At 44.5% G+C, this 17626-nt stretch overlaps 1 protein-coding gene across 2 annotated transcripts in view; it reads right to left on the minus strand.

Moving 5' to 3' along the window:
• Nucleotides 1-17626, minus strand: part of LOC137630532 (adipocyte plasma membrane-associated protein-like) — an 80145-nt gene that overhangs the window by 49367 nt on the left and 13152 nt on the right. For both annotated transcript variants that reach the window (XM_068362050.1, XM_068362049.1), the window contains exon 2: nt 10725-10837. In XM_068362050.1, coding sequence (XP_068218151.1) covers nt 10725-10834 — 110 coding nt within the window. In that variant the 5' untranslated portion in view covers nt 10835-10837. The remainder of the gene's footprint in view (nt 1-10724; nt 10838-17626) is intronic.

Below are 17626 nucleotides of genomic sequence, written 5' to 3' on the forward strand. Positions count from 1 at the left end.
TGGTTAGGTCTAATGTCCATTAGAGGCTCTCCAGACAGCGATTTAATGACGACGCCCTGATTAGCCAGTCGTCAAAATAAAGGGAGGCTCTGAATCCTCAAAAAATGTAGAAAGCTTGCTACATTTTGCAAGGGCCTTGTAAAAACAAGAGGAGCAGGAATGAGGCCGAAGTACAGTGCTCGAAATTGGTACATTACTTTCCCGTCCACAAACCTCAGATGTTGTTGAAAGTTTGGATGAATCGGGATGTGGAAGTATGCATCCTGAAGGTCGAGAGAGACCATCCAGTCGCCTTCCCTTACTGCTGCCAAGACAGATTTGGTAGTCTTCATCGTGAAGTTTGTCTTGACAATGAACACATTGAGCGCACTTACATCTTAAGTACTCCTGCAGTAAACGTGGCTGCCAGATCATTGGAGCCATCCCTGATAGCCTTGTTCCTGCAGTGAACGTGGCTGCCAGATCATTGGAGCCATCCCTGATAGCCTTGTTCATGCATGACATAATTGTACAGCAATACATTGACAGCTGGAGAGACCTTCTTACTTAAGGCTCCCAGGGACCAATCCAACAAATAAAAACTTCAAACGCTCGAAAAAACTCCTAACAGAAGATGGTCTAGCTCTGAAGCCGACCATAAAATCTTGGAGCGTCTCATGGCTAGACGACGAGGAGAGTCCACAAGGCTTAAGAAGTCTCCCTGGGCAGAGGGAGGTACTCCCAAGCCGAGAACTTCTCCTCGAGCTTCTCCTGTGTCACACCAGATGCCGGAGCGAGAAGCTAATTAAGAAGGAGGAAAAGCAAAAGCAGACTTTCCTAAACTTCTCCTGGATTCCAACCAGTCTCCCAGTAAGAGCATGGCCCTCTTGGAAGAACAAGAGAGAACTGACTTCGTAAAAGTAGGAGTCGAAGAAAGTCATGCCAAGAGTAAACTCAGACGGCGGAGCAGCCGTTACAAAACGAGTAGGACAAAATTTCACTAAAGAAATTCATAATTAAAATACAAGGGATTGTTGGACCACCCTAGGTTACTCCTCTTCTGAATGACTCCCCAAAGGTACATTAGTTGAAAGGGGGTCATCAACTTCTTCAGAAGGCACATCATCTGATAAATCTAAAGTCTTGCGAGAAGGAGATTTATATTCAGAATGACGTGAAGGAAAAGCCTGACAGGCTACATCAACTTGTATATGAACAGAAGTTAAAGTTGGAGGATCGATGTCACGTTGTGACTGCAGAGAATGTTATTCTACTACACGTCGTGACAGAAGTAACTGACGTTCAAACGTCCCGTAGTAACAGCGGTGACTGCTGTTCGATGCTATATCGTGACTACGATGACTGACCCTCGACGTCACGTCATGTCTAAGGTGTCTACCGCTCAACGTCACGTCGTGTCTGCATCTCAACGTCACGCTGTGACTGCGGTGGGTGACGTTCAAAGCGATCAAAGTTACATCGAGATTTATGCTCCGCATCTCGCTTAACAGCAAAGCTGTCACTAGAGATAACGTCAGCGTGGCGTAACAAAACTTGTCTAGAAGGTTGAAGACCCGAATCACGTATCCCAGAACCGTGACGTACAAAAAGCAAAGGATCCTTTCGCACAGGAACAGGATCGAAAGCTTCTATTTAAGAAGAAAGCATTAACAGCATATCTTGCAAAACACTTAACTTCGGATCAACCTGTGACTGCGGTGGCTGACGTTCAAACGTCACGTAGTAAACAGCAGCGACTGCTGATCGATGCTATATCGAGACTACGGTGACTGACACTTTATGTCACGTTGTGTCTACGGTGTCTACCGCTCAACGTCAAGTCGAGTCTGTGGCAGAAACGTCTGTACATGAACGTCATCGCTATGAACGGGACTCTTATTATGACTACAGCTAGGACGTTGAACTTGTTCTGAAGGAACTAATAAACGTTTCAACCGTCTCGAAACTTTACGCCCAGGCTTTTAAAAAGACGAATCATCGGAAGACGAGGAGAAACTTCGTCTCTCCTGTCTTATGGCAAGGACGTGCTTGCCAAGTAACGTCTGATACCTTTGAGGGAACGTCTGTTCGTTGGTTTACACTCCTCACTCCCTTAGGTCCTACGACATTCCTTCTCCCTGGTGCAGGGGAGCCTGAAAGAGGTCTCGGACTAGGCAAGTGACAAGCACGAACAAACGAACCCTCCGCAACACAGAACGTTTTTTTTTTTTTTTTTTTTTTTTTCCACTTCACTGATATCGCATTTTTTAATAATTTCACATTAGACATGAATAAAACTGATTTCTACCTGAAGCACGCAATTCTCCCTTACATCAAAAGGTTAGAATTGCGAAATGAGTCGTATAATGTAAGCACATTAGTACAAAATGAAACACACATGCAAAAATCAATAAACATATACATATATATCGAATAAAACGGAAATATATAAAGTTAAAAAGATCAGTGACTGGGGAGGAGACTAAACACTAGTTCACTAAGGACTACGTTTTCAATCTCTCACCGTACAGTGCCTTGGGACGAGAATAAAAACTAAAACGTTTTATCTTCTCTCCCCGTAGAGACTTGGGACGAGAGTAAAAAAAACTGAATCGAGAACGTTACTCGCTCCCAAACTCCTTGTACAGAGACTTGGGACGAGAATAAAGATCGGATCGTTCTCTCTTTCTCTCTCCGTCTCTCTCTCTCTCTCTCTCTCTCTCTCTCTTATCACTCACAAGAGAATGGCCCACTCACCCTTCGTCAATAACAGGTTATTTGACTAAAGGAAAAAACTGAAAGGACTAAGAAATTGAAAATTAACAAGTTCCTTTAAATTAGTATCTAAAACACTTCCGTTTGAAAGAAGAATGAACAAAACGTCAAAATCGATTTACTCTTTCTGCAAAGTGAAACCGTGATTCTCTCTTTCTCTATCGTAACGATAGAGCGCAAACTGCGTAGCATAAATAAACCAAACGTTAGTTCATCTTTGAAAAAACAGCACGAAGACTATTCAAAGAATATATTTCTTGAAATATTTTCTAAAAAATATTCATCTCATCACTCTTACAGAGCAACTGTTTTAAACTAAACAAAAATAAAAGTTGAAAGGGCTCAACGTTGTTTAACTTCGTTTTCCAAGTTAGAACCGCCTACAAAGAATAGGTAAAGGCCGCATATAAACAAAAACATAAAATTTATCTTGATGTTTAGAATAAATGGAAAGCTAATCGAAGAGGCTTAATAAAGGCGGGTGAGATATGATATTTTAGTTATAAAATAAATTTTTGAATATACTTACCCGGTGAATATATAATAGCTCAGCCTCCGGCGGCTCGACAGAAAAACACACAAAAACTCGCGAGCGATCGCTATGAAGGTTGCGGGTGTGCCCACTAGCGCCAACTATCGGCCAGATACCGCATATACATGTAAACAGACCCAATTTTTCTCATCCCGCTGGGTCTCTATCGGGGAGGAAGGGGGGGCCTTTAATTTATATATTCACCGGGTAAGTATATTCAAAAATTTATTTTATAATTAAAATATCATTTTTAAATATTTAACTTAGCCGGTGAATATATAATAGCTGATTCACACCCATGGTGGTGGGTAGAGACCAGAGTTAATTAAGTTTACAGCGTATATGCTTAGAGTTTTTGACAGTTATATCATAACAAAACCCAAATATATAAAGGTACCTGGTAAGGAAGTTGACTTAGACGATTACTCTGCCTTATTAGTCTGTCTTCCTCACGAAGCCCAGCGATCCTCTTAGGATGCTGAAAGACTCCCAGGAGCTGAAGTATTAAGGGCTGCAACCCATACAACAGGACCTCATCAAACCCCTAATCTGGGCGCTCTCAAGAAATGACATTTGACCACCCGCCAAATCAAAAGAAAAGGTTGCGAAAGGCTTCTTAGCCTTCCGTACAACCCAATTAAAAAAAAAAAACATTTCATGAGCAGATTAAAAGGATATTGGAATTAAGGGAATGTAGTGGTAGAACCCTTACCCACTACTGCATTCGCTGTAACGAATGGACCCAGTGTGTAGCAGTCCTCGTAAAGAGTCTGGACATCTTTTAAGTAAAATGACGCGAATACCGATTTGCTTCTCCAAAAAGTCGCGTCCATAATACTTTGCAGAGATTTATTTTGCTTAAAGGCCACGGAAGTTGCTATAGCTCTTATTTCGTGCGTCTTAACCTTAAGCAAGCATCGGTCTTTCTCATTCAAGTGAGAATGAGCCTCTCGTATTAAAAGTCTGATAAAATATGACAAAGCATTCTTTGACATAGGCAATGATGGTTTCTTAACTGAGCACCATAATGCCTCAGATCCACCTCGTAAGGACTTAGTACGAGCTAGTAGAACTTAAGAGTTCTAACTGGACACAGCACTCTTTCAAGTTCGTTGCTTACGATCTCTGACAGGCAAGGAATATCAAAAGACTTAGGCCAAGGACGAGAAGGCAGTTCATTTTTGGCCAGGAAACCAAGTTGAAGTGAACATGTGGCTTTTTCTGTAGAAAAGCCGATGTTCTTACTGAAGGCATGAATTTCACTGACCCTTTTAGCCGAAGCCAAGCACACTAGGAAAAGCGTCTTGAGGGTGAGATCCTTCAGGGAGGCTGAATGTAATGGCTCAAACCTGTCTGACATGAGGAACCTTAGGACCACGTCTAAGTTCCATCCAGGAGTTGCCAAACGACGTTCCTTCGAGGTCTCGAAAGACTTAAGGAGATCTTGGAGATCTTAATTGTTGGAAAGATCTAAGCCTCTATGACGAAAGACCGAAGCCAACATGCTCCTGTAGCCCTAAATCGTGGGAGCTGAGAGGGAGCGAACATTTCTCAGATGTAAAAGAAAATCTCCGATTGGGCTACAGAGGTACTGGAAGAGGACATAGATGCTGGCTTGCACCAATCTCGAAAGACTCCCCACTTCGACTGGTATACTCTGAAGGTAGAAGCTCTCCTAGCTCTCGCAATCGCACTGGCTGCCTCCTTCGAAAAGCCTCGAGCTCTTGAGAGTCTCTCGATAGTCTGAAGGCAGTCAGACGAAGCGCGGGGAGGCTTTGATGAACATTCTTTACGTGGGGCTGACGTAAGAGATCTACCCTTAGAGGAAGACTTCTTGGAATGTCTACCAGCCATTGAAGTACCTCGGTGAACCACTCTCTCGCGGGCCAGAGGGTAGCAACCAACGTCAACCCAGTCCCTTCATGAGAGGCGAACTTCTGCAGTACCTCGTTGACTATCTTGAATGGTGGGAATGCATATAAGTCCAGAAGAGACCAATCCAGTAGAAACGCGTCTATGTGGATTGCTTCTGTATCTAGGACTGGAGAGCAATAGATTGGTAACCTTTTGGTCAACGAGGAGGCAAAGAGGTCTATGGTGGGTTGACCCCAAGTAGCCCAAAGACTCTTGCCCACGTCCTTGTGGAGGGTCCATTCCGTGGGTATCACCTGACCCCTCCGATTGAGACAGTCTGCCAAGACGTTCAAGTCCCCCTGGATGAATCTCGTCAACAGGGAGATGCCTCTATTTCTTGACCATATGAGAAGGTCCCTTGCGATCTCGAGCAGCGTGAAGGAGTGTGTGCCTCCTTGCTTGGAGATGTACGCCAAAGCTGTGGTGTTGTCTGAGTTGACCTCTACCACTTAGTTTCGAAGAAAGCTTTCGAATTTCATCAAGGCCAAGTGGACTGCTAATAGCTCCTTGCCGTTGATGTGCATGCTCTTCTGACTTGAGGTCCACAGACCCGAGCATTCCCGACCATCCAGGGTCGCACCCCAACCCAAATCCGACGCGTCTGAGAACAACACGTGGTTTGGGTTCTTGACTGCTAGGGATAGTCCCTCTCTCAGACTGATATTGCTGTCCCACCATTTCAGGCATGCCTTTACTGGTTCGGAGACTGGGAATGATACCGTCTCTAACGTCTTGTCCTAGTTCCAGTGAGAGGCTAGATGGAACTGGAGAGGCAGAAGGTGTAGTCTCCCTAGCGAGACAAACTGCTCCAGGGATGAGAGAGTCCCTACGAGACTGTTCCAACTCCTGACTGAACAAACGTTCTCTTTTCAGCATTAGTTGGACTTCGAGCAGGGCTTGTTCTATTCGGGTGGCAGACGGAAAAGCCCGAAAAAAACTGGACTGCGAATCTCCATCCCCAAATATAGAATAATCTGGGATGGGATCAGTTGGGACTTTTAGGTTGACCAAAAGTCCCAACTCCCTGGCCAGACTCAACGTCCAATGTAGATCCTGCAGACAGCGAAGACTGGACAATGCTCTGAGAAGCCAGTCGTCCAAGTACAGGGAGGCTCGGATTCCCGATAGATGGAGGGATTTTGCCACATTCCTCATGAGCCTCGTAAACACGAGAGGAGCAGGACTGAGGCCAAAGCACAGGGCTCGAAACTGGTATACCACATTCCTGTAAACAAACCTCAGAAACGGTTGGGAATCCGGGTGTATAGGAATGTGGAAGTATGCATCCTGAAGGTAGATAGAGACCATCCAGTCGCCTTCCATTAATGCTGTCAAGACAGCTTGGTAGACTTCATCGTGAAGTTTGTCTTAACAATGAACACATTGAGCGCACTTGCCTCTTACGTACTCCTGCAGTGAACGTGGCTGCCAGATCATTGGAGCCATCCCTGATAGTCTTGTTCCTGCAGAGAACGTGGCTGTCAGATTATTGGAGCCATCCCTGATAGCCTTGTTTATGCATGACATAATTGTACAGCAAAACTTCAAACGGTCGAAAAAACTCCTAACAGGAGATGGTCTAGCTCTGAAGTCGACCATAAAATCTTGGAGCGTCTCAAGGCCAGGCGCCAGGGAGAGTCTATGAGGTTTGAGAAGTCTATCTGGGCAGAGGCAGGAACTTCCAAGCCGAGAACTTCTCCCGTGTCATATCAGACTCTCGCTCTATAAGCCAGCTTAAAAGTAGGGAAAGCAAAGGCTGTCTCCCCCAAACTCCTCCTGGTGATTAACCAGTCGCCTAGCAAACGTAAAGCTCTCTTAGAAGAGCGAGAGAGCACTAGCTTAGAAAACAACGGCTTCGAAGTAGCTAGGTCTAGTGTAACCTCTGACGTTTAGGCGAACGAGGAGCAGCAGTTACAAAAAGATCCGGACAAAGATCCTTAAAAATCAGCATGATTTATTTAAAGTCCATAGAGGGCTGAGCAGCTTTAGGCTCCTCTCCGTCTGACAGAGTCCTCAAGGGAATATCAGTAGGAGGGGGATCAGCAACTTCCTCATCTGAAGGAACCTTGTCCGACAATTGCCGAGTCTCAAGCAAGGGAGAGACCTGCCGTGGTGGCAATGCTTGACAAGCAGAGTCCACACGCAAAGGAGCAACAGTAGCAGTCAAGGACGCTATGTCATGTAACTGCTTAAAGGACTGACCAGCAACAACAACAGGTGCGGGAGGACGCTCGACGTCAACTCGAGACTGCCTTGACTGCTTAGACTGAGCAGTCAAAACAACTCTTGACTGCGGTGCTTGACGCTCAACGTCAAAACAAGTCAACTATGCTGGTTGGTGAACGTCCTGAATGTCAACAAGAGCAAGCGACAGCGGCTGAACGTCCACAAGCGGCTGAGAGTCAACACGGGACTGCATCAAGTGAGGCTCTACAAAACACGATTGACGTGACTTTGTAACGTCAATGTCAACAGGACGAGCAAAGGCTCGTTTGGGCGGCTGACGGCCAGGATCTCGATCAGCTAAGCGGCGAGGATCATCGTGAACCTGCTCAACAGAATAGTCCTCCATAAGAGAGGCAAGCTTATTCTGCATGTCTTGCCGTACAACCCATTTAGGATCAACGGGAATGGTTGCGGTAAGAGACGAGGGTAACGTCTGTGACTGCAAAACCTTGCCTACAATAAGACTCTCGGAGCCTGTGTTACACTTTTGTTTAGGCGGCGAGCAGTCTTCCGATGACTGCATAGGGTCAGAGCTGTCCCAATGGCTACAACCAGGACGCTGGACCTGTCCTGAAAGGACTGACTTTCGCTTAAAGGGCCTCGAAACCTTGCTCCACGGTTTCTTACGCGAAAAGCCTTCGGATGACGAGGAGAAAATCGTCTCGCTCGTCTTATGGTAGGGGCGGTCTTGGTGAGACACGCCTGAAACCATAGAGGGAACGTCTGTTCGCTGATCAAGGCCTCTCGAACCCATAAGTCGTACGACATTACTTCTCCCCTGGGCTTGGGAGCTTGCAAGAGGTCTCGGACTAGGCAAACGACAGGCACGAACAGACGAACCCTCGGTCGCAACACTGATAACACTTTGCGCAATTATCACTTTATCACTACGATTTTCTGTTTTGCACTTACTTCACTGAAATCGAATTTTTCAACAATTCACATTAGGCATGAATAAAACTGATTTCTACCTGAAGCACGCAATTCTACCCTCATCAAAAGGTTATAATTGCGAAATAAGTCGTATAATGTAAGCACATTAATACAAGCAAAAAACAGTAAACATATTAAGATAAAAAGATCAGTGGCTGGGAAGGAGACTAAACACTAGTTCATTCAAAACAACGTTTTTAATCTCTCACCGTACAGTGCCTTGGGACGAGAATAAAAACTAAAAACGTTTTATCCTTTCTCCCCGTACAGAGACTAGGGACGAGAGTAAAAAACTGACTCGAGAACAACGTTACTCGCTTGGGACGAGAATAAAGATCGGAACGTTCTCTCTTCCTCTCTCTCTCTCCGTCTCTCTCTCTCTCTCTCTCTCTCTTGATTTCGCACCGAAGAGAAAAGCCCACTTACCTTTCGTCAATAAACAGGTTATTTGACAAAAGGAAAAAACTGAAAGGTTTTTCAATTAACAAGTTCCTTTAAAATAGTATTTAAAACATTTCCGTTTGAAAGAAGAATGGACAAAACGTCAGAATCGATTTACTCTTTCTGCAAAGTGAAACCGTGATTCTCTCTCTCTCTATCGTAACGATAGAGCGCAAACTGCGTAGCATAAATAAACTAAACGTTAGTTCATCTTTGAAACAGTACGAAGACTATTCAAAGAAAATCTTTCATAAAATATCTACTAAAAAATATTCATTTAATAAGTTTTAAATCATTTGCTCTGTAAAAGTTATTTACGATTGAAAGAGCTCAACGTTGTTTTAACTTCGGTTTCCAAGTTAGGACCGCCTACTCTCGGATTAGGGGAGGAAAAGGTAAGGTCGCATATAAACAAATCATTAAAATTTATCTTGATGTTTATTATAAATGGAAAGCTAATCGAAGAGGCCTAATAAAGGCGGTTGAGATATAAAATATATAGAGGAAAATCTATAATTAACAACAACAATTTATAACGTGATAAGATAATTGCTAAAAGCCTAAAACACACTTCCGTACTAAGGGAAGGGTCGGCCATTTCAAAGTCAAAGAAAGTCCAAAAAACAATCCAAAGTCATCAACAATTAAATCTATCCAAAAACGAGTTCAAGATTTAAGTTGTAGATAAAACACCTGCACTGCGAAAGCTCAAACCAAAAGGAAGTACTTCACCAAGACTGTTGAAAAACTCCAGGCTAACAGCGAGTAATGGTACGTCTTGTCGATCAGACCGACAGAGAAAAATTGAGTCTGTTTACATGTATATGCGGTATCTGGCCGATAGTTGGCGCTAGTGGGCACACCCGCAACCTTCATAGCGATCGCTCGCGAGTTTTTGTGTGTTTTTCTGTCGAGCCGCCGGAGGCTCAGCTATTATATATTCACCGGCTAAGTTAAATATTTAAAAATAAAATATATAGAGGTAAATCTATAAATATCAACAATAATTTATAAAGTGATAAAATAATTACTAAAAGCCTTTAACACACTTCCGTACACTGAGGGAAGGGTCGGCCATCTTTTCTCTATGGAAAAACCAGAGATTAAAAAAAAAGCAAGGGCAAAACACTTTTCCTCTCCTTTCAAAAGCATTTCTTTTGAAGATAGTATTGAATAATCCAACACGGCGAAAGCAATAAAACCAAAACCAAGTACTTCACCAATTCGGTCGAAAACTCGAGGTCATAAAGCGAGCGGAACCAACTTGTCGACAAGACCGACAGAGAAGAACTGGAGAAATTGACAAGTATATGCGGTATCTGGCCGATAGTCGGCGCTGGTGGTCACACCCGCAACCTTCACGGCGATCGCTCGCGAGTTTTTGGAATCTGTCGAGCCGTCGGAGACGTCAGCTATTATATATTCACCGGCAAAGTTTAATATTTAAAATCAGTGTATTAACCTGCTCGCTTTCCACCGGTTATACGACGTCACCAGACATACAGCATATGAACTCAACAGATATTAAAACTTTTCTTGACGTATTTTTTGTTGAAAATGGATACTGTATATTATCAATAAAAGAAAATACTAATTTACCAAGATAAATCAGTTCATTACTATACAAGAAAATTGATTATATACAAGGAAATATTTGTCTTATCAGCGTACTATCTCCGATAAACTTGTGACATCACCCTGAAAGAATAGTCGTAAAGTTGAACCGTCATATGTCGACGACAACCTGTAAATAGAGTTTGTTTGTATTTCAGGCAAGGAACAATTAGAATATCATAATGAGAATATGGGCTCTATAAAATCAATGCTTGAAAGAGTAAAGTCTAAACATTTGGTTATCCAAGAATACAAAGAAAACCTGTCATAAGATACATTACATCAGAATTGAGGCACAGACATTACTTACTCATAGTATGTATACTTCACATCTGGGGGAAGACCTGGTAATAATACTAAAACCAACAGGAGTACAGTTATATCCAACAGGACACGTCCAACAGCACGAACAACACCCATGCCCTGAAATACACAGAGAGGTTTGATAATTTGAAACCACAAGTGGCAACACATTTTTTTTTCTAATGTTATCCCACTCAAACAGAACACTCATTGGTATAAAATCACACTGTTTCCACACAAGTTAGACTCTTTAGGGGCGCAACTTGAAAAATAACAACATAGCAAATTTGGAAATAATATGACAAATTTGAAAGTCATTTTTATTTCTCCTAACGATAAAAACCTGGAGCTATTTCAAGGGGATAAAACTTTCGGCATAGCTGAAAGACAAGCCATAAGATTTTAGCGAGGGATAACTACCCCAACCACTAGTTAGTGGGAGGGGTAGAGGGTAGCCGGCTACCCCACTTACTCACACACCTGAGCTGAGCACCCACTTTGCTTGCAGGCAGGACTTTCTTGTGGGAAAGGGGTGGCGGGCCAATTTATATAAATAGCTCCAGGTTTGTATCATTAGGAAAAATACAAATTACTTCCCCATTCGTCATTTATTCAGTTACTCTATACAAATCCTCGCTATCTATAGGGGCTGACTTATCTCTTACGAGTGGGGAAGTCCGAGCTAACCAGCTCTTGGCATTTGACCCGGGGTTCTATCTTCTACGATATAGATCGTTAGAGATGGGAACCCTGCACCACACTAAAATTATCATGCTCTGAATGACTAACGGCCTACGCAAGCTGTGTGTTTGTGACACTAACAATGTGGCTTGGTCTAGTAATAGGATCACCAAGCTATTTGATCTGAGAGTAATATGACCTTACCCAATTCCAGCTCGCTAGTGGTACTGTATTGGGGATGCAACAAGTATTACTGTTCTTCTATACCAGGTTACAGAAGGGAAATGGATCTTACCTGCAGAGGTGAGGTCAGCTGTGCCGAGTACCGTGGTGCTGATTCCCCAAGAGAGGGGAAAGGTGAAGGAAAGAAAGAAGCCAATCCTTCTAACTTATTCACCACAGACGAACCAGAGTAACCTTGGCCCTCATCCCTCTGCTACTTGTCAATGAAGGAGCTTAAGGTGTTTAGACCATTTGTTGTGCAGCCACCACAGGACCAATGGAAAAAGTTTCCATGCTTCTGTGGGTTACATTTTGCAGGTAGTGGGAGGTGAAAGTAGTCTGATGCTTCCACACGCCCGCTTGCAATACCTGCGCCACAGAGTAGTCTTTCTTGAATGCCAGGGACGTTGTAATGCTAAAGACATCACGAGCTCTGGGTCATCGTGGTAGAAAAGGGTCAGTATTAAGTGCAAAAACCTATGACAAGATGATGTTCTTTGTGACTTTCCTCTTGGGGGGGGGGGGGAAGCTGCTGCTGTTCTCTCTAGGTATCAGCCCAGACTCCTCACTGGGCAAAGTACCAGTTGGTCTGGGTCTTTGGTTACAGAAGGAAGACTTTCAATCTCTAAGTCCTGAATCTAGGATCCACAACCCCCAGAATTTGAGTTGTAGCAATAAATTCAGGGACGAAGTTGAGAATTACCTCTCCCCCATCCCCTTGAATGGGAGACGTCATATGATAGACCATGCAGTTCACAGACTCTTTTGGCCAAAGCCAAAGCAAGTAGGAACACCATCTTCAGAGTAAGGTGGCGGTCTGTTGCCTGGCGTAATGGTTTGTAGGGAGTTCCCTTCAGAGACTGAAGGACAAAAACCACGTTCCAAGGAGGAGGTCTAACTTCCGACTGGGGACAAATAATCTCATAATTTTGTATGAGAAGGAAAAGTTCCAACAAGGAGGAACTATCTACTCCCTTCAGTTTAAAGGTGAGACTCAATGCTGAGCAGTAGCCTTTGACTGCTGAAACAAGGAACTCTGCTACTGTTGGAATAGAGGGATTGAGGGGAGTTATACCCATTCCACGACACCAACCACAGAAAACAGATCACTTAGCCTGGGAGACTGAGACTGGAGAGCATCTGAGGTGTCCAGACATCCTTTCCACAACTCATTGCCAAAAGCCCCTCTTAGTGAGAGATGCTAGACAGTCTCCAAGCGTGAAGGTGAAGCTACATTGTGAAAAAAATTAATAATAGTTGGGGAAAATATAAACCATTTCCACATATAAATAATGTCTGATATTCTGCCCCAGTACTGTACTATAATGATTTCCCTTATATTCACTGTAAAGATTCAATTTTTCTTAAATAGGTTTACATATTTTGCCAGCAACAAATTCATTTTTTTTTATAACAAAGTCATGAATAGAAGCATTATTTACAGTTTTAAGGGGTATTGTAATATTTTTTGGTCCTACCAGTTGTCTAATCACATTTGTTTTTGCAGCACGCCCTACTCTCTGTAGGGTTTGAATGTGTAACCAGAGTTTGAGTCAATAGGTTCCTTCATCAAGAAAAGAAAAAAGAACAGATACGGCAGACATTTATGTTGACAGAAGTTCCCAATTGTAAGGGAAGTTTACTCGAGACCACTGTATGTACAGTATATAGGAACAGAGTATCAGTCTAGTACTGCTCATAACAATTATGAATGTGGTTGATGGCCTGTTATCAGTGTGTAGTGGTGTGTGTGTCTGCTCTATATTCATTTTACACTGCCTTTGAACTGTAAGTACTATCATGGGTTTGACTGAATAACACCACAACCAATGTACTGTATTATAAGGCCATTGGCGATTTCTCGTGTTGTTGACAAAATTTTTGAGACATTGTTATTGTGGGCCTGCAGTAGACCTGCACAGCAGCGTAGGCGGCTGAACTGTTCAAAGAAAAAATTTTAAGTGACTTTGCAGCTTAGTGGTGAACTGGATATTGAAGGGACAGTATTGATTCAGGGGAAAGTATGGTACCACAGTACTTTCACAGATCTATATTTTCTTACGAGTAATTTCTAGTTTGTTTGTTATTTGTGGAGCTGGAGTGTAAAGGACTGATAATTTTGCCCTAAATTTGGTTATTGGAATTGACAGATAAATATAAATAAATATTTTTTTCTTGTTTTTAGGAATCGAGCATTTCATTTCAAAACCTCCCACCATGGCTTCTTTTCCCCAGCCACTGTTTTTTTACGATCTCTTAAGTACAATAATTAATCATAATTCTTTCCTCCCACACTGTGTCCCGTAATTAATTAAACAATATTTCTTTTCACCCAATGTTCTAATACTTGTACTTATGATCAGCAAGCAAAAGGGAGGAGAAGCAAACGGGTAGTAAGTCAGGTTCTAGCTGGGTCCCCTTGCCCAGTATAAATCAAGGGGTGGTGCCCAGTACTCCGGTCTGTTGAACTGTTACTTAGCTTTTTTTTTGGGTATTACACCATTGTATATTTGTTGTGTAGTGAACGTCGGGTTGTGGTCGGCATTCGGACACTAGGCAGTTCGGGTGCTACCTCTGGCCACAGTCCACAAACAACTACAACGTCAAGAGCTGCAGAAGGTCCAGGAACCACTCTGGATGATGCTACAGTATAGTGGAGCTATTGGAGTCATTGATGACAAGTTCTCTCTTATCCTGACTTGGTTGAGAAATTTTCTCATCAGACAAAACGGGGGGAAACACGTAAACATCGATGTTGTCCCGCCGTTGTTGGAATGTATCTTGCCATTTAACACTAGATTGCACAGGGGCTCCGAAAATGTACTGCCTTGTTTGTTTAAGTAGGCTACTACTGTGGTGTTGTCGCTCATCAAGACCACGGAGTACCCCGCCAGAAACTGGTGAAACTGTTGGAAAGCCAGGAAGACTGCCCTCATCTCTAAGAGATTTTTATGCTGATACCTTTCTGATTCAGATCAAAGGCCGGAGATGGTGTGGTGCAGCATGTGGGGTCCCCACCCTTCTTTTGATGCATCGGGAGCATCAGTTCCAGGGGAAGGACGAGGTCGACCCCTTTGTGGAGGTTCTCGTCTACCACACACCAGGGAACCATGTTCTGAGAGGGAGGTCTCAATTCCGACTGGGAAAAGGCAAGTTGTAAGTCCGCATGAGTTAAGAAAGATCTAGCGATGAAAGGATGTCACTTCCTTTCAGTTTAAAGGCAAGGCTCAAGGTTCAGTGATCGTCTTTACCCGCTGAAACTGAAAAGAGGGTCTTTTCTTCCTGCATATACTCAAGGATTCCGCTATTGCTGATGCTGATGAATTCCTCAGATATCTAGACAACCTCTTCACAACTTATTGCGAAAAGCCTCTGAGAGAGGAGGTACTGGGTAGTCTCTAGGTGTACAATCATAGCAAAGCTATAGCTTGTGGTAGATGTGGAAGTGTGGTTGTCTGTGGCGTGGAGATGGTTCTCTTGGAGGCTCTATCAGGAGCTACGGAAGGTTTAGAAACCGTTCTGCGTAATGCCATAGCGGAGCTATGAGAGCCCTTGAGAGGCTGACCGATGTTCTAGCCTTGTTGAGTACCCTTCGCTTCAGACAAAAACAGGGACAAGACGTAAACGTCGTTGTTGTACCTACCGTTATTGGCATGCTTCTTGCCAGAGAGCCTTGGGGTCTAGGACTGGGGAGCAGCGGAAGCCTGAGGTTCAGGGGAGTTGCAACCAGATCCACAGTTGGAGAACCCTGTAAAGTCGGGATTTTGTCGGCTACAAGGTGATCCAAAGACCATTCAGTACAACTTATCTGAGATGCTGTGCACAGATTGTCGGCAAGCACATTCCTCTAGTCTGGAATAAAGCGAGCTGATAGTGGTACCGAGCGGACTTCGGCCCATCTTAGTATTTATACTGTTAGATGGGAAGAGGCTGTGAGCAAGTTCCTTCTTGCTTGTTGCTGTGAGCCCCTATGTGGTGTTGTCGCTCATCACACCACTGAGTGGCCCGTTAGGAACTGATGAGGCTGTTGAAGGACTGGAAAGCTTGCCTTCATCTCTTAAGAAATTTAAGGAAATGTACTTACGGACTCTGTCCAGAGGCCTGAGGTCGTGTGGTGCAGCACTAAGGTCCCTCCTCCCTTCTTTTGATGTGTCTAGGCACAGCATCAAGTCCAAGGGGTGAGGAAGGATGAGAAGGTTATACCACTCCGTAGATTCTCGACCGACACCCGTCCCTTGAAGTTCGTCCATACTTCTGGTCCCATGGTGATAAGAATATATGGGGAATCGAAAGCCTGATTCCAATCAGACTCAAGCCGCCACTAGAGAACAAATCCTGAGACGGCCATTGGAGGCAAGACAAGCCAAAGATGATAGGTGTCCGAGAAAAATCATCACTCTGGGCTGGGAGTTCTTCTCGTTTTGAGAAAGGGTCTTGTGACTTTTCTAAGTCTGTCTTTGATAAGAAGGTTTTGTAAAAAAATTGGTGTCTAGAATCATTCCCAGATATACCAGTCTTCAGAGGAAAAAGTAGGGAAGACTTCCAAAGGTTTACCATGATCTGAGAGAGATGAGCCAGCAATTGGTGATTTGGTGATCAGCAAGCTAGCGATCACCAAACAGTAATCTAGAAAACAGTCAGTTGATGATTTCTTATTGGTGGAAGATGAGCTAGAAATCGGCAATTGGCGGACTAGTGAACGGCGGTGATCGGCGTTCTGGTAATTAGAGATTTGCGAGGTAATGATAGGCCGTTTGTAACGTTCAGATCGTGTTTGCTGATAGTGGTACTGTCAGAAAAACATCCTGAAGAGAGAGTGACCAAGGGCTCCCTATGAGAAGTCTCGACCGATGGTAGATACAATTGATTCGCCTTGGAAGATGGAATCTTCGGGATCTTGAACCCTTCTGTGATGCCTCTTCCCTCTTTTCCCGGCGGGCATGCTGTAATGCGTTTGCAGGGAGGGGAATGGGACAATGGTGACCAGTCAAAAAGTTTTCCCTTTCATTCTTTTTGCCTCTCGCGCAAGTGCGCAGGCACACAGTTAGAGAATGCACCGCAGTTCAGCACTGCGCAGAAGGTTGCTACAGGAGAAGGCAGGAGCACAGGCAAGCTGGAGGTTGCTGAAGAGCTAGTGAAAGCTTCGGCGGTGGAGAGCACTGGTGCGCAGAGGAGTACTGGAGCTCAGAAGAGCACTGGCCCTCAGAAGAGTTCTGGCACTAGTGCCCAGGAGAGCGCTATCATGCAGGAGAGTGTTGGCGAGACGAAGCCCGAAGTTGCGCAGGAGCGCGCTGTGGCTCTGGTTGGCACTGACAAGCTCAAGCTAGAAAGCGCAGTTGCGCTGGTGAGCACTGGCGAGCTGGCAAACACTGCTCCCTGGAATGGTAAAGCTGCGCTGGAGAGTGCCGGCGATCGGGAGGGCGCTGAGGACGAGCAGGAGAAGGCTGCAAGTCAGGCAAACGACGAAGCATTGTAGAGCGCTGACGAGCTGGAGGGCGCGGGCGTTCTAGAAAGCGTGAAGGTGCAGGCTGGCGCTGACGAGATGTTGGTGAGTGCTGATACACTGCAGGTCGCTGATGTGCTGTTGAGTATTGGCGCGTAGCTGCACATTTAGGTATGGCCTCAAGAGGCTGTACCGGTGACAGGAACAGCAACGGCAGGTCAGTGGGTAAGACGATCAGGAACTGGGATGTGCCCTTTGGAAGGGCAAACATCCACCAATGATGATCGCAAACGATCCACAGAAAAGTCCAGGACCGAAGTCCGAGGACAAGCTGCAGCGCTGTCAAGCGAAGGTCCAGGAACGGATGATGCCCGAGGGCCGGTGGATCAGCAAGCTGACCTTCATCAATAGCAATCCTCCAAAGAGGGGTCTCTATGAGTGGCCTATCTCGCGAACGAGACAGGTGATCACTTCACAGGAGAGACTTGCCTAAGACTATGCTCCGCTCCCGAAGGAAGAGAGACTCAGCAGGAGAAGAGCGTAGTCTAGGCGAAGACAGCAAC

The sequence above is a fragment of the Palaemon carinicauda genome, chromosome 38 (genome assembly GCF_036898095.1).
Source record: "Palaemon carinicauda isolate YSFRI2023 chromosome 38, ASM3689809v2, whole genome shotgun sequence".
In the NCBI taxonomy this organism is placed as follows: Eukaryota; Metazoa; Arthropoda; class Malacostraca; order Decapoda; family Palaemonidae; genus Palaemon; species Palaemon carinicauda.